The 18,180-nt window shown below is 36.0% G+C and overlaps 1 protein-coding gene across 3 annotated transcripts in view; it reads left to right on the top strand.

Annotated features, from left to right (window-relative positions):
• Positions 1 to 18,180, top strand: part of RGS7 (regulator of G protein signaling 7) — a 514,710-nt gene that overhangs the window by 340,189 nt on the left and 156,341 nt on the right. For 2 of the 3 annotated variants that reach the window (XM_035010933.1, XM_035010932.1), the window contains exon 3: positions 12,595 to 12,645. The exons of the other annotated variant lie outside the window; for it this stretch is intronic. In XM_035010933.1, the coding sequence (XP_034866824.1) occupies positions 12,595 to 12,645 (51 nt within the window). The remainder of the gene's footprint in view (positions 1 to 12,594; positions 12,646 to 18,180) is intronic. 3 annotated transcript variants of the gene reach the window in all.

Here is an 18,180-nt window from a genome sequence, read left to right as displayed (position 1 = left end):
TAGAGAAACATACTATATTCATAGACTTGAAGACAGAACCTTATAAAGATGTCAGTTCTCCTCAAATTGATATAAAAGTTTAACACAATTTCTATCAAAATCACAAAAAGATTATTTTGTAGATATAGACAAGATAATTCTAAAATTTATATGGAAAACAAAAAACTTTTGAAAAAGAAGAATAATGTGAGAGGACTTTATTACATATTTATATTGCATAATCCAAACTTATAACTATAATAATCAATACTGTTTGGTATTGGTGGAGGGGAAACATAGAGATCAATGAAACAGAATAGAGAACCTACAAAGAGACCCATACCAATAAGCCCAATGGATTTTTGACAAAGGTAGAAAAGCAATTTAATTGAAGAAAGATCTACTTTTAAACAAATGGTGATGGAGCAATTAGACATTCAGAGGCAATTAAAAAAAAAAAAAAGAACCTCAACCTAAGTCTCATACTTTATGCAAACATTAACACAAAATGGATCATGGACTTAAATATAAAATTGAAACCAAAAAACATTTAGTAAATTAAGTAAGAAATTTTGGGGTATCTAGGGCTAGGCAAAGAGTTCTTAGATTTGACACCAGAAACATTACGTATAAAAGAAAACTTGATAAATTGGATTTCATAAAAGTTGAATACCTTTGTTCTGCCAAAGACCTTGTTAAAAGAGTGAAAAGAGGGGCACCTGGGTGGCTCAGTCAGTCAAGTGTCCAGCTCTTGCTTTTGGCTCAGGTCATGACCTCATGGGTCAGGGGATGGAGCCCTGTAGTAGGCTCTGTGCTCAGCAGGGCATCTGCTTCAGAATTCTCTCCCTCTGCCCCTCCCCTCCTCTCTAAAATAAATAAAGAAATGTTCTTTAAAAATTTAAAAATAAAAGATAATAAAGGGTGAAAGACAAGCTACAGAATGAAAGGAAGTATTTGCAAGCCACATCTCCAAGATTCTAGTATCTAGAATATGTAAAGAACTCTGAAAAATCAACAGTTAAAAAAAAAACAAAACAATCCAATTAGAAAATAAGCCAAAGACATGAAGAGACATTTCACCAAAAAGGATATACCTACATCAAATAAGCATATGAAAACATGCCGGCATCATTAGCCATCAAGAAGATGCAAATTAAAATGACAGTGATCTCTTGCCACATAACTTGTCAGAATGGCTGTGGAAAATAGACACTATGGAAAATGGTTTGGCCATTTCTTAAAAAAAAAAAAAAAATCATATGACCCAGCAACTGCAGTTGCAGGGATTTATCCCAGAGAAGTAAAAAACTTATATTCCTACAAACTGCCCAAAAATGTTTATAGCTTCTACATCTTTATTCATAATAGCTAAAACTGACAAATATGCCCTTCTACAGGTGAATGATTAAACAAACTCTGGTACACTCATACTACAGTGTAATACTCAGCAATAAAAAGGATCGAACTATTGATATGTGCAACAACTTGGGTGAATCTCCAGTGACATGCTGAGTAAGTGAAAAACAAAGTCAGTGTCAAAAGATTGCATACTGTATGATTTCATTTAATAATACTCTTAAAATGACAAAGTTGTAGAAAGGGAGAATAGATTCATGGTTGCCAGGGGTTAAGAACAGTTGAGTCTGACTATAAAAGAGGATCATGAGGGACACTTGTAGTGATGGAGATGTTCTATAGCTTCACTGTACCAGTGCCGATTTCCTGGTTGTGATATTGTACTATAGTTTTGCAAAATGTTATTTTTGGATGGAAATTGTATAAAGGATACATGAGATCTCTCTGTATTACTTCTTACAACTGTGTATGAATCTATAATTATCTAGAAATTTAAAAGTTTAATTAAGAAAAACTTAGTTATAAATCTAAAAAGTATGTGTAGAATATCTGTATGAGGAAAACTAAAACTCTGATGGAAGAAATCAAGAAAGAACTAAATAAATGAAGAGAGAATCCACATTCATGGATAGGAAGATTCAATACTGCTGGGATATCAGTTTTTCCCAGTTGGATGTATAGATGCAATGGAATCCCAATCAAAACCCCAGCAAGTTATTTCATGGTTATAAACAAATTGATTCTAAAACTTATATGGAGAGGTAAAAGATATGAAATAGCTGACATAATTTTGAAAGAGGAGAACAGATTTGGAGGACTGACTTCAAGCCTTGCTATAAAGGTATAGTAATCCAAGGCAGTGTGATATTGGTGAAAGAATAGACAAATAGATCAATGGAACAGAATATAGATCCATGTAAATATAGTCAACTGATCCTTGACAAAAGAGCAAAGGCAATACAATGAAACAAAGATAGTCCTTTTAACAAACAAATAATGCTGAGACAACTGGATATCCACCTGCAATAATAATAATAATAATAATAATAATAATAATAATAATAATAATAATAAATCTAGACACAGACCTTACACCCTTCAGAAAAGTTAACTCAAAATGGATCACAGAACTTAAAAGCAAAATGCAAAACTACAAACATTCTAGAAGATAACATAGGAGAAAACCTTGATGACCTTTGGTATGGCAAGGACTTTTGAGATACAACATCAAAGCCATGATCAATTAAAGATATTATTGATAAGCTGGACATTATTAAAATTAATGACTTCTGTGAAAGACAATGTCAAGAGAATGAGAAGATAAGCCATAGCCTAGAAGAAAATAGTAGCAAAAGACACATCTGATAAGGGACTGTTATCCAAAATATATAAAGAACTCTTAAAACTCAACAGTAAGAAAATAAATAACCTGATTAAAAAATGAGCCAAAGACTTTAACAGATACTTCATGAAGGAAGATATACAAATGGCAAATAAGCATATGAAAAGATGTTCCACATCATATGTCATCAAAAAATGTAAATTAAAACAAGATATCACTATATACCTGTTAGAGTGGCCAAAATCCAGAACAGTGATAATACCAAATGCTGGCAAGGATGAGGAGCAATAGGAAGTGTCATTCATTGCTGGTGGGAATGCAAAATGGTACAGCCACTTTGGAAGATGGGTTGGTGATTTCCTATAAAATTAAACACGCACTTACCCTACAATCACGCAATTGCATTCCATTGTATTTACTCAAAGGAACTGTAAACTTACATACACACAAAACCTGCACACAGATGTTTACAGCAGCTTTATTCATAATTGCCAAAACCTGGAACTTGTCCTTCATATTCGTTAGCTCGGGCTTAGTCACCATAAACTGGATAGCTTATAATAGCGGAAATTTATTTTTCACAGTTCTGGAGACTGGAAGTCCGAGATCAGGGTGCCAGCATGGTTGGGTTCTGGTAAGAGCCCTCTTCCAGGCTACAGACTGCTCACTTTTTGTATCCTCACATGATAGAAAGAAGGTTAGGGAGTTCTCTGCACTGTTCTTATATTTATTCTTCCACTTAAGCTTTGTTGAGGTATACTTGACAAATAAAAATTGTATATATTTAAGGTGTACAATGTGATCTTTTGATATGTATATACATTGTGAAATGATTATTACAATCAAGCTAATTAACGTATCTGTCCCCTCACATGGTTACCATTATAAGTTGTGATAACACTTAACATATACTCGTGTAGCAAATTTCAAGTATATGATACAGTACTATTAGCTATAGTCACCATGCTATATACTAGCTCTCCAGAATTTATTCATAGTGTATAACTGAAACTTGGTGCCCTTTGGCCAATATGTTTCCACTCTCACACCTCCCACCTCTAGTACCTAGCAGCTACCATTCTATTCTCTGCTTTTATGAGTTCAACTTTTTAGATTCCACGTGTAAGTGAGGCTATGCACTATTTGTCTTTTTTGTGTCTGGCTTATTTTGCTTATCATAATGTTCTCCATTTTCACCTGTTTCATTACAAATAGCAGGATTTCCTTTTTTTTTTTTTTTTAAGGCTGAATACTATCATACCTTTTCTTTATTATCTATTAGTATACACTTAGGTTGTTTCCATGGTTTGGCTATTGTGAATGATGCTGCAATAAACATGGGAGTGAAAATACCTCTTTGCAGTACTGATTTTATTTCCTTTGGGTGTATACCCAGAAAAGGGATTGCTGGATCATATGGTAGTTTTATTTTTAATCTTTTGAGGAATCTCCATGCTGTTTTCCCTATTGTCTGTACCAACTTGCATTCCCATTAACAGTGTACAAGTGTTCTCTTTTCTCCACATCCTTGAAAAGACTTGTTATATTTTATTTATTCATTTTATAATAGCCATCCTAACAGTTGTGAGGTGATAATCTCATTGTGGTTTTGATTTGCATTTCTCTGATGATTGAGAGCCTTTTCTTCTTATTTTTTAAAGATTTTATTTGAGAAAGAGAGTGCACAGGAGAGGGAGAAGCAGACTCCCTGCTGAGCAGGGACTCTCTGCAAGAACCTTTCCATATACCTGCTGACCATTTGTATGTCTTCTTTAGAAAATTGTCTATTCTGGTCCTTTGCCCGTATTTTAGTTAAGTTGTTCTTTTTTTTTTTTTTTTTGTCTGTTGAATTGTATGAGTCTTATATATTTTGGATATTAACCCCTTGTGAGATATATAGTTCGTAGATGTTTTCTCCCAATAAATATATTTTGTGTTCATTCTGTTCATTCTTAGCTCTGTTGTTCAGGTGCTTTTTAGTTTGATATATTTCCACTTACTTATTTTTGCTTTTGTTGCCTAAGCTTTTGGTATCACACACAGAAATTTATTGCCAAGGGCAATATCAAGGAAGTTTTTCCCTATGTTTTCTTCAAGGATTTTTATGGTTTCAGGTCATATATTCAAATCTTTAATCCATTTTGAGTTGATATTCATGTATGGTATCATATAGGGATCTAACTTCATTCTTTTGCATGTGACTATCTAGTTTCCCAAGCATTGAAGAGACTATCCTTTCCCCATTGTGTTTCTTGGCACCTTCAAGCAATGTAATAATATTCAGTGCTAAGAAAGAAATGAGCTATCAAGCCATGAAAAGACATGGAAGAAATTTAAATGCATTACTAAGTGTAGAAGTCAATCTGAAAAGGCTATATACTGCATGATTCCAACTATATGACATTCTGAAAAGGGCAAAACTATGGAGACAATAAAGAGATCAGTAGTTGACAGAGGTTAGAGGAGACAATGAGATGAATAGGTGGAGCATAGAGGATTTTCAGGGCGGTGAAACTACTCTGCGTGATACAATATGGTGGATACATGCCGTTATAAATTTGTCCAAACCCACAGAATGTAGAACACTGAGAGTGAACCATAATATAAACTAGGGACTCTGGGTGATAATGATATGTCAATGTAAGTTCATCAACTGTAACAGATGTAGACTGGGATGTTGATACTGCGAAGGGCTATGTGTATGTGAGGGCAGGAGGTATACGGGAAACTTCTGCACTTTCTGCTCAATATCATGTGAACCTAAAATTTCTCTAGAAAATAAAGTCTGTTTTTAAAAGGTTTAATTAAAATATGAAATTGCCAAAACGTAGTTGTGGGCCACATGTAATTACTTTTCATCTCTGAATATATTAACTTCATTGACCAAACGTGGCAAAGTAGATGTGTTTAAATATAAATATCATCTACAACAGGACACATCTATTTATTTATATAGTATTCTTATTTTTCAAAATGGAGACTTTCTAGTTTAAAAGGTACTGTTCAAAATTTACATTTTTAATTTTATTTAACAATTATTTATTAGAAGTCTGATTATTTTACAAGACATTCTTAATCCAAAGACATCAAATGATTCTTAGTTTTATAGCATTGAAACTATAAAGCTTGTTTGGATAGCAATGACAGCTCAAGAATCCCAATAACTAGCTCAAAATACAGGAAGGAAGATTCCAAAGTGTTAAGGAACACTATATTCTGAGTTTGGTCTTTGAGAAATTCAATTCAAATCCTGACTTGTAGTTCTTGAGACTCTACCAGGTACTGTGCTCAAGTCCTTGAGGATTTTATGCTCTAGCGATACGTGTATAGATACTATCTGTTTGACGTGGTAAGTTGTAATGGAAGAATGGATGTGGTGCCATGAGATCCCAGGGGAGGAACAGGTGCAACAGGAGCTGAGGAAGATAATAGCCAAGACAGCTTCAAGGAGAAAGGGACACTCGGGGTGTGTCTTAAATGGAAGAAGTTATTCCAACCAGAATGTACAGTCTGTAAAAGCAGAGAGTATATAAGCATCATGCTATGTATTGTTAAAGAAGTTCAAGTTGACGTTTTTTAAGTTATAAAATCCAGGAGAGGGAAGGGTGGGGTCTGAGGCTGAGAGGCAGAAGGGAGGTAAGCCATGAAGGATCTTGTATCCCGTGCAAGTCCTCAGACTATCCAAGCACCAATGAGAAGGGCATTGCAAACTTTTCATTAGGAGAGAGGCATATTTAAATATGCATTTTGGGTGATTCATTCCTATTTTTGGTTCTGGACATTTTCATTTGTTGTATTTCTGAAAATTTACTATTAAAAGCTGAAGTAGAGGGGCGCCTGGGTGGCTCAGATGGTTAAGCCTCTGCCTTCGGCTCAGGTCATGATCCCGGGGTCCTGGGATCGAGTCCCGCATCAGGCTCCCTGCTCCTTGGGAGCCTGCTTCTCCCTCTGCCTCTCTCTCTCTCTCTGTCTCTCACGAATAAATAAATAAAATCTTAAAAAAAAAAAAAAAAAGCTGAAGTAGAGGTTTTTAATGGAAAGTTATGTGAAATACCCTATTCTGCAAGAAAAACTCAGTAAATGTTAGTTTACTCTTACTTCCTATTGCAGCTGTAGACTGCACGAAAGGAAATTTTTATTTATCAATCAGTACATGTCTTCTTCATCTCATATGTCCCTCATAGACACAGTTAGACACCTAGACATGGCCTATGTCTAGTTTTAAGGGGATTATGTTTTCAGAACAAGAATGGTCTCGAATCTCTTCTTTATGCCTAGCAGCTAGCATATAGAATTGATTAATTGAGGGGCGCCTGGGTGGCTCAGTTGGTTAAGCGACTGCCTTCTGCTCGGGTCGTGATCCTGGAGTCCCGGGATCGAGTCCCGCATCAGGCTCCCTGCTCAGCAGGGAGTCTGCTTCTCCCTCTGACCCTCCTCCCTCTCATGCTCTCTGTCTCTCATTCTCTCTCTCTCAAATAAATAAATAAAATCTTTAAAAAAAAAAGAATTGATTAATTGATTAATCAATCACTCAATTGTTTCATTTATTGTTGGTAAGTTCCAATGTATTAGCTAACTTGAAATTCAGTTATATTTTCACATTTAACACTTTTATTACTTATTTCATTTTTTGTGAGTCTAAAGTATTGTAAAACCAGAAAAATATAATAAAACTTAAAAAATGTTCTTTAAAGGGAGCCTCTGTCTCCCTTCTGAGGAAACGTTGCAAACTCACCCTTCTCTTGATTTTTCACATGTCCTTTATCACAGTGAAGGCCACATCAAGGAACCACTTTTCCCTTCCTTTGCCTAATTCCACAGCATTTCCCACATGGACTTATACCATCTCATACACAAGACAAGTGGTGTTGCTCAGAACACGATTTGAAAAAAAAAAAAAAGTGCTCTGCTTGATCAGTAATCATCTTGAATTGTGGGAGAGGGTGGGAAACAGTCCTTAGGGTCATCTCGATATTCTTGTGTCCTCTGATTATTGTCATCTTTCCTGCTTTGCTCTTTCTGCTGCTTTTCTTTAAAGCTTCTTAGGCTTTGAAGAGGTCCAAAATCCTTGTTTTATGTCTGAAGAAATCTTTTTATGGTTTATGGAACTTACACAACGAAGTTTAAAAATCCAGATAAATTGTCATGATCTTAATTAAATATCTGCTTAAAAAAACAGCCCAGGAGCTCCACCCCAAGCAAAAGCCCTATCTATTTTCCTGAGAGAGAAATATTAAAAAGGCAGTGTCTTTGCCTCAGGAATATTTGGGCCTCTTCCACTGATTAAGAGCTAAAGTTTTTGTTAATGGCTTTAGCAGAACTTAAAGAGATTTTTTTGTAGCAGATACAAATCAAAAGTGTAACATTTTGGTTGCTTACAAAGCCCTCATATATCACATGCACAAAAGTTTCACAATATTTTCCTTCTTGTGAACCATCCACCCAGGTTTAGGGTAGGGATGACTGTAGCTGACCCTTGTAGCTGAGGGTGTGTCCTAATCAGTAGAAGGAACATAGCTGCAATGGAAGTAATGCAGGCACAGGACAGGGCCTGCTTCAGGCCTCTCTGCAGCACAGCAGACTTGGGGCAGCCTCTTTCCGCTCAGGTCCGTGGCAGGGGTGAGGAAATAATACCGATGTCTAAACGTCTTCCATGGCTTTGCTTTAATTATGGGTGGAGTGGTAAAGTGATAGCACTGAAATGGAAAAATTATCACTGCAAAAGGTGATTATGGTAGCTGAAAATTATATGCCAGCCAAATACTCTTTGTATGGTAGATACCATCCTTTTGTAAATTGTCTTAGAGAAAGATCTGGAGAGGGAACCTTGCTGTGAATTCATTCATTCTTTTAACATTTACTGATTAACTTCTACACGTCAGGCACTGGTCTGGGTGTTTGGGATCCAAAGATGAATAACACCCTCCCACAGGTGGGGTGGGTAGAGGCGGCTTCCTGGAGTCATTATGTGTGACCTGAACCTTATGGACTGAGTTGGAATTGGCTGAAGGAAAAAGAGACGGGGACGGAATGGCATCAGCAAAGTCATGGAAATAAGAAACAAAACAGCATGTGGGCAGCTATGAGCAGTGTATGAGGAACTGTCTTGCTTGTTTTGCTTGTTTTCATTTTTCAAATCATAGATTACTGGGATTGCACAATAATAAAACCTCTACTTCTCCTGCTAAGGAGAGGGAACACATAATTTTGTAACTGTGAGGGGTACAAGAGTAAGAATTCAAAGCAAGAGTATAGACACTGCTTGGGGCTCAAGTTCCCAGTAGCTGTAGTCATACAGGTGTTTCTTTTATTTCTTGGGGTTTAAGATATTATTGCATCTCTCAGCAAGTTTCACATTGTAGCTATTCAAGAGCTCTTTTGCCATTTTTTTTTAAAGAAAAGAAAAAACAACAAAAAGCAAAAAAGAAAACAAAAAATTCTCCATTTTACTGCGAGGCCCTCAGAATAAAGATGGATGGAAGTCTAAAGTACCCTGGATATGTACATTTACACAAACCTATTCATCTATTCATTAAACAAAGGCTGAGATGTTGGACTAGAAATGCACCTTTCTTTCCTACACCCCTCCTGACTGTAATGCACCCTTTTAATTTTGAATTGTAATTCTCAATGTGGCTATGATAGCACATTTCTCTTTTAGTCTTCTGGTTCCATCAAGATGCTGAAGTTTTTGTTCTCTGTCTGGAAGCTAAGGTCTTGCTGTCATACATACATAATAGGTAAATATGGTGGATTTGGGTATATATTTAACAGCGAAGTAATTCATAATGTTCTAACTTAAAACCATAAGTATACTGGCGTGACCACGCAATAATAAAACCACTATAATAGCATCTCCTAAGTGATATTGACAAGTGGCCCAATCATCCCTTTCAGAGCTGAACTGAGAATATAACCATAATAGAAATACTCAAATCTAGGCTAGGAAAAAAAGTTTCCTGTTTCCTGAGTTAAATGTAGTTTCAAATTAAGCTTCTTTGTATTTCTTTCTGCTCAGAAAAATAAAAAAGAAGAAAACTTAAAAAATAAAACTTTCCCTAAAAGCATTTCTAAATCATCTTTCACACTAAGAGAAAATTATAGTCTTGGAACCAATGTTTGGCTCTCTGCAAAAGCATGGAAAATTTCCAGTGGCTGCTCACATATGTTCCCCAAGTTGATGCTCAAATGTGGAAAATGAGCAAGGTACCTGGAAATAGTGCATAAGATTTGGGTACCTGGAATTCTACTTTGGTCAAGTATCAATACAAACATATTTGAAAAACTGAGTCCCCCTTCTCTTTTTTGAAGGGATGACAGTGCCTCAAGACAAGTTAGGTTATAAGGCTGAACATAACACTGTGAAATACCTGTGTTCTTGTGAGTGGTTTTCCTTCCTTCCTTCCCTCAGAGCTGCTTTAAGATCAAGGTGAATCCATCTTCTTACCTGTATGGAAATCAATGGCAGTTATAAAAGTAACAGTTATAAAAGAACACAAGTGATTCAACACATGAAGTCATTTAAAAAATGCATACATATTTTATTTTTTAATTTTTTTAAAGATTTTTTAAAGTAATCCCTACACACAACGTGGGGTTCAAGCTCACAACCCCAAGATCAAGGGTTGCATGCTCTACTGACTAAGCCAGCCAGGTGCCCCCAAGCTTATTCTGAAGATAGTTCTGAACTATTTTGCATGAAGCAGCAAGAATTAATTAGCCATTGTCAACATCAGTCATATGCTACGTCTCAGGTGCGACGGAAGCCAGTCTCCAAGGGAGGTAGAAGTGGAATTTCAGGTCACACAAAATTTCATTCATGCAGCCCTGCTGCAGCTTACTATGTATACAAAGCTATTTTCATACATATTTTTTGTTATTTTATGTAGAAATGAATGATGTTGAAAACTAAATTAAATAGAAATGAATATTTCAGGTAAATCAAGTCCTCTTCTTTCTGCTCATATTTTCACCATTGTTTTCATCCATGATGCTCCTGCACTGGAAACCTTGAGTTCTCTTACTATTCTCCCACTGGCCACCCCCATACCTAATTAGCCACAAAGTCCTGAAGCAAGCCTCTAATTTTGCTTTAGTTCGCTTGTACACTGAACTAGTTCAGTACTTTTCCTTTCAATCCTGGATCTTGACCAGTAGAAATGTTGGCTTCCCTGCTTTCTGTGTGACTGGCCCAAGGCACTCCCACATGTATTGCCAATCGAATTCCTTAAACTTGTTTTGATAAGGTCATTCTTCTGTTTAAAACCAAACACAACAGAACATACCATGTCTCCCTTTCTCTGCCTGACATATAGAAAGAAAAAATCTAAATTATTTTGCCTGGAATTCAAGATCTGAGTACTTTTATTAGTGTCAAGTTCCTGTTACTCCCAGTATGTAGTATATAGAAGGAACACAATAGTTTTTATTGCCTATTGTCCCCTTTTTAATTTTGACATAGGCCTTCAGTAACTAAGTTTTGTCTTTTTCATATATCAAAATCTAGCTCAAACATCACATTTTCTGCAGACCCTCTTTCATTTTATTCTGTATAAAGTGAAAACCTATATTTACTCATATTTTTTATTCATCACACATTATCAAACACTTGCTTTGTTCCAAATGTAGAAAGGTGAATATGTTACCCACTTCAAAGTACTTACTTGAGGGCTTTATTCAAATAAACAGTTGCAACATTGTATGATCTGTACTACAGTACAAGACTACACAGATACCAGTTCACTTTCTTTTTTTTTTTTAATTTTTTTTCTTAACATATAATGTATTATTGTTTCAGAGGTACAGGTCTGTGATTCAAAAGTCTTACACAATTCACAGCGCTCACCATAGCACATACCCTCCCCAATGTCCATCACCCAGCCGCCCCACCCCTCCCACCCCCCACCACTCCAGCAACCCTCAGTTTGTTTCCTGAGACCAGTTCACTTTCAATGGAGGTTGCTGTAAACTCAGTGGACAAAAATGAGGGTCAAGGAAAGTTCTATTGTGTAAACGAATCTTGAATGTCTTGAAAATAGTGGTAAGACATTTCGGTCAAAGAGAATAGTACTATAAAGACATGGAGACTTGAAACACATAGGAGTTTTCAAAAGCTAACAAAAAATTTGGCTTGGCTTGAGAGTAGATAAAAGGACCATCTTACAAAGTATCGGGTATGCCGTGCTAAGAATTGTACTTCAAACATAGTGGGCACCCAATAAGCACCTAGTCAATGAACAAATGAATGAATCATCTTATCCACTACAAGGATATTAAACCTTTGTGTTTAAATATTTCATATTAAATAATTTACTAGTTTTCACCTGGGCACATCTTGATATTTGCAACATGGATGGACCTCTATGGGGGTATTGCACTAAATGACATAAGTCAAACAAAGGAAGACAAATGCCATATGATTTCACTAATATGTGGAATCTTAAAAACAAACAAAGCAGAAACAGACTCAGAGAATACATCCAGACAACAAACTGGTGGTTGACAGAGGGGAGAGTGGAAGAGGGGAACGGCAAAATGGGTGAAGGGAAGTGGAAGATACAGACTTCCAGTTACACAATTAGTAAGTCACAGGGATGAAAAGTATAGCATTGGGAATATAGTCATTGGTATTGTAATAGGGTTGTATGGGGACAGATGAGAGCTACACTTGTGGTGAGCCTACCATGACATGTGGACTTGTTGAGTCACTATGTTGTACACCTGAAACTATACTATACTTTAATAAAAAAAAGATATATGCAAAATATATCTTTATACTTTAATAAAAAAAAGATATATGCAAAAACATAAAACAAACATTCCTACTAATGTGAGTGCCAGAAGTTAAGAGTTCTTAAAGTTAACATGTATAAACAAATGTTCACAAATATTTGTGTTTTTCTTTTTTCTTTTTCTAGGGTCAGACATTGTTCAATGGTTAATAAAGAACTTAACTATAGAAGATCCAGGTAAATAAATCATTTTCCCATTGATAGAATTATTTTCTTTGTGGTTTTAAGAAATATGTTTTTCTTAGGGCTAATATGGCAAGCAAGCAAATCTAAAAGATTTTAATTACATTTAAACTATGCTTTTCATATTTATACAAATTTTATGGTAGTCGACATAATTTAACTAAAATTTATTTAGTAAGTTGTAACAATTTTTCACATATTTAATGTTCCATTTCATAAAATTTGATTCAGGTGATTGACGACTATAGAATGGGTAAACTATATGTGTGTTCATAAATAATTGTAGATATAATATGTCTGCTCTGCAGCACTAAGCTAATTTCCAGAGTTTGGGAACAGTTTCCACCAGCCCACATTGTACATTGCCTAGAACAAATTCCTACATACGGAAGGCATTTAATGACTTTTTAAAAATGTCATGTAAGAGCTTTCACATGCAGCAAACAATGTACATCCCTGAAGTGAAAATAAGATGTGTTTTGTTTAGAGAAGATGCTAAGAAAACAAACAAAAAGCTTATAAAATTTGGTATTACAGTGACTGAGAATGACATGGTAGGGAAAGATGACAATACACCAACCACACAACAAATCATCACTTCAATTAGAAAAGAATTCAGCATGGCTTTTGTTCTTGCCTCTGGTGGTTACACCTTAGAATGGTTTAGAAATAACATTGAAAGGCAGAGTTTTTATTTTTCCTCATTCTGAGCTAACTTCATAAAACCTTGTTATCAGAAAATGTAGATGTAATTCAATACATAAATGCCTGTGCACAGCCCCTGCTCAACTGGTACGTGAGGTTTTAGAATACCTATCCTAGCAGGTTAAAAAGGATTAAAACAAATAAAGATGAAGCACCTACTCCAGCATCATATTGTTACTAAGTGAAAAGAGGAGGTGATTCCTGGGACAAGGAGTCACAGTCTTACCAAGTTTACATTTTAGTCTCAGCTCAGGCTCACTCACACAAAAGCCCCCAATGCTAGAAACAAAACAAAACAAAACAAAACAAAACAAAACAAAACAAAACAAAAACCAAAAGATTGGCATAGTCATTGACAACCAGGAAAGTACTGTTTTACAAAAAATACTGTGGCTCAAAGGGTGAAGTGGATTCAAGAGTATTTCTTGTGAGTTAAGACCAAAAGTGCACTTTAGTAATAGTCTGGGGAGCAAGGAAAAGTACATGATAAGCTAGTAAGAAACAGTCATTGTTTATAATTTATACATGAGATACCATTTTAGCTATAACATGTATGAAAAACTGATTTGATTTGCTTGCTCAACAGTTTAAGGAAGTTGTAAAGCTTTGTTAGAAGGTATATAGAAAGATAAAATCGATCATATCCAGGAAAGAACATACATGTTCTTTAGTCATATTTATGACTGGCTGAAAAACTAGTTGGTTGGTAGGTTGATTGGTTGGTTTGAATGAACTAGTTCAACCTCTGCAGAGTAAAAGGCTAGATTTTAAGAAGAGTGGGAAGCACTGATGACTATTCTAAAGATACAACAGATTTGCACACAGAAATGCATCAATCTGGCAGCGTGGTTCTGAATAAATATGGTCAAGAACATAACTGACATCATGAAAGTAACTCTGATGGCTGCATGTATGAAATTAGTCATAGCATTTTGGAACTGCTCATAAAGAGAGACTAAATAGTTATTATAGTAACAGGTTTAATTTTAACCCTATACATTTTCTGGAAATTTTAAAATAAAAAATAATAAAATAAGCTTCATGCCAGGCTTCTATCTGGTTGTCAAGAGGTTGTTTGAAGACCTCTAGGGATCGCTGGAAGTTCCAGATGTCAGTTATTTGTTGAAAGAGGATTTTGTGACAAGTTGGAAGAAGACAGCAATGCTTGGGGAAAGGTGCAGGTTCTGATGGCCCATCTAGGGACGGGGGGAGAGGGTTGCATGGTCTTCAGGGTCTTTGCAAGACCAATGAGTCCACATTATTTGTACACTTAGTGCTCAATATTTTGTTAATGAATACTTAATACTTTTCCGTTTCTATTGCAGTAATTCAGTGCACATTTGGCTGGCTATTTTACTAGAGATTTTGTTACTATTAGGGAAGTGGCCATGTTGTATTATTCTTTTAAGATAAAGCTATATTTAGGCCTTCAATTAGAATTTAGGATTATTTTTGTTATGTTTACATATACACATACCCATATAGTACACATGCAGGATTCATCTAAAGGTTTTGTTTTCATCTACGTCTTGGGTCCATTTTCACAATATTTTTTCTAGAAGAAGCTTATTTCTTCATTGATTTATCTATATTTTTATCCATTTAACAAATTTTCTGAATTCTTACTATGGGCTAGGCACTGGGAATACAGGAAGAAATTCCCTCCCCGATTGACTTGATTGTCTTTGGCTTCTAGGGTGTCCCACTCAATGGCTTTTGTTCTTGTCACTACCCACATAGTCTTCTGTGACAGGTCTCCACTCCTAGCTAATCTGTAAATGTTGGAATGTCCAAGTTTCTGTACTAGGTTCCTTTCTTTTCTCCAAATACACGCTGTTGCTCAGTGGCATGTGTGGAGGACTTGCAAATTCATAGCTTTCATGCTGACCTCTCCATGGTGTTCCATACTAGTCTACCTGTTGCATATGTGGCCTCTCTCAGGGGGCCAGCCTCAGCATCACCAAAGTAGAACCCTGATTTATCCCGTCTCAAACCTGTTCCTTCTGTCTTCCCAGACAAGTTACAGACTTCAGTCTTCTATCCAAGAATATGCTGTGTTTTTTCATTTGTTCAGGTTTGCTTTGTGGGTTCTTTCAGGAGTGTTTTAAAGTTTCCTCATATAGGTTTTGCATGTTTCATATTAAGTATGTTCCTAGCTATTTTATTTTGTGTTACTATTATATGTAGGTTTTACTCTTCACTTATATCTACTAACTGGTTATTTGTACATATAGATATTGTTGACATATGTATGCTAATTTTCTATATCACTACTAAATTTTATTTTTGTTAATATTCTTAACTAATTTATTGTAAAGCTGGAATACTTCTTCCAGCAGTTTCTCGGGATTATATGTATTTGTTCAATTCCTGAGCCCCTGTGTATCTGACATTAACTTTTGTTGCCATGTGTATGTTGACAACTTAGCTAGATGCAATGCAAGTGAGATAAACCTTTTTCTTTAAAACACTGTGGGTATTAATTCATTGCTTTCATGCATTCACTATGGCCAAATCTGAAAACTAATTTTTCATATATATGTAAAATTTATATATATAATTTTTCATATATATGTATATATCTATATGCATATGTGTGTGTTTTCCCCTGCCTAGATCTCTGTGATATCTTCCCTATCTTTGAAATTCAAAACACAAATACACAATTGCTAGGGGTTTGTTTGTTGGTTGGTGTATTTGTATGATCTGCTAAATCATTTAAGTCTGTTGATTCAGGTTTACTTAAGTTGAAAAAAATTTTCCTGTTATATTATTTTGATTTCATTTCTTCATGTTTAACATCATATAATAATGATGCCCACTACTTAGTGTTTTCCTGAAAAATTAAAGAATTAATGTGTATAAAGCAGCTACTACTAAAAAAACAGTAATCAAGCATTTATTACTACACTTATTACATAATAATTGCTCAAAAAATTAACAATTATAGTTGGTTTCATATTCGTTTTTGTTATTATGTCTAATCACTCGCCTGTTTATTTATTCTGGTTTATTCTTTTGAAATAACATTTACTAGTATGTTTTATTCCGCCTTACACCCAATTATCATTTATCACTTTCTTCTTTTTTCGCTCTTTTCTTAGCTCTTTCCCTTCCTTCTCCCTCTAGGTAAACTTGTTAACTTTGCACATTATAGCATTCATTTTTATTTCCTCCACTGGCAGTTCAGCTCTTTATTGCTGTTAATGGAGAATAAATCTATTGCATTTTGACTCTTCTTCATTCTGTCCAGTTCTGTATTTCCACCTGCCCTTTGGCATGCCTCCTCTAGTCACAGCCCATTGTCTTGTGAGTCATCTTTCATCTCTTCTTTCGTTACATCAGTATCATTCACTTTTACTGTTTTGACTTCACGTAGAAGAGACTGTCATTAAGTTTACTTCATGCCATTTTATGTCTTAGAAATGTTTGTGGGTTTGTTTTATGAATTGTTTTCCCATTTATTCTCCTCAAACATAAAGAATTCCTCATAGGACTGATATTTGACTATTGACAGGGTGGATGGATTGTCTTAGATAACTCAATGCCATAGTTTCCCTTCTTTGCAGCAGGAGCTGCCGTGCTGGTGATACTAGTTTGCATCAGTAGGTTAGTTGTAGCTTTTGGTTAGACTGAGTATAGTGAGAAGGAGTGGAGCTGGGAGCGATGCTGTCTCTAACTGTGATGGACCCTTTTCATGGGCCACACTTTCATCCTGTATCCTGCTTTGTCAGTTTCCAGCTTCCTGCATGCTGGGGTCATGCCAGACCTCTGTCTTGTGTGCTCTCCACGTGGTGGAGAGAAGCTGCTGTTCAGTGACTCCAGTGAACAGCATCCAAAATGGTGTGCCTCCTTCTCTTCTGTGTTCTGACCTTCCCACTGCAGACTTGGGGGTTCATTAGTCATCTTCCAAAGTCTTCTCTACTTAGTACTGTGGTGCTTTCTTAGGACAGTTTTGCAATCTGGTCTAATATATAGTATAGTGTTAGACTTTGGAGGCATATGTTTTGGCACCCTTCCCCAGTTTTTAATGCTGGATGCAGGTTTCTGTTTGGGTGATTTGTTGTCGTTGATGATGATTTAATTGTTATAAACTTTGCTTATGTTGTTGTAGTGCAAGGGGTTGATAATTTTATTAATACTTTTCAATTCTATTGCTGAGAACATAGACTATGTATGAAAATACAAAGCACCGAATAAATTGCATTAGTCTCAGAGTTAGAGCCTAGCTGATAGAATGCAGTGGTACTTTGATTTCACAGAGAGGAAAATTGATGTACATCAATTGTTGGATAGGGGCAGGAGAGGGAGAGGAAGAATTTAGCCTTTGTTGCATCTCTCTCCACATTGGCACCCGTTGGGAAGCATGATGTCCACCACCAATGTCTTCAGTTGGAGGTGCACTCCACGGCTTCTGTGTTATTTCTTGTTCCCATTGAGAGGGCCTCTTCCTGTCTGTTTACAATCTTTGCTTCGACCAAGCTCAATTTGGGGGCACACCAAGTGATTCCGCCTCACACTGGGAAAGTGTGCTGTTGCTGCCCAAGGACCTATGGTGTTTTTCTATTTTACTCTCAGTTGCACGAGACTATTCTGCTGCTCTCCCCCATCTCCGGGGCATGGGATTCTTTCAGGATGCCCAAACTCTTTCTGCCTGGACATACCACACAGTCTCTGCAGAATGATCCTTCTGGTTTACCAGGTCTCTATCTGGGAAACAATTATGTAATCCCTTTTGCTTGTTTTTCTCATTGCTCAAAATGGTATTCTGGCATATCAGTTAGCTTTTGCTGTGTAAACTTGGTGGCTTAAAATGAACAGCTA

This window comes from Mirounga leonina, unplaced genomic scaffold, assembly GCF_011800145.1.
Source record: "Mirounga leonina isolate KUSES-001 unplaced genomic scaffold, KU_Mleo_1.0 Mir_154, whole genome shotgun sequence".
Classification (NCBI taxonomy): Eukaryota; Metazoa; Chordata; class Mammalia; order Carnivora; family Phocidae; genus Mirounga; species Mirounga leonina.
Note: the sequence above shows the minus strand (reverse complement) of the source record. Positions and strands in the feature narration are given on the sequence as shown.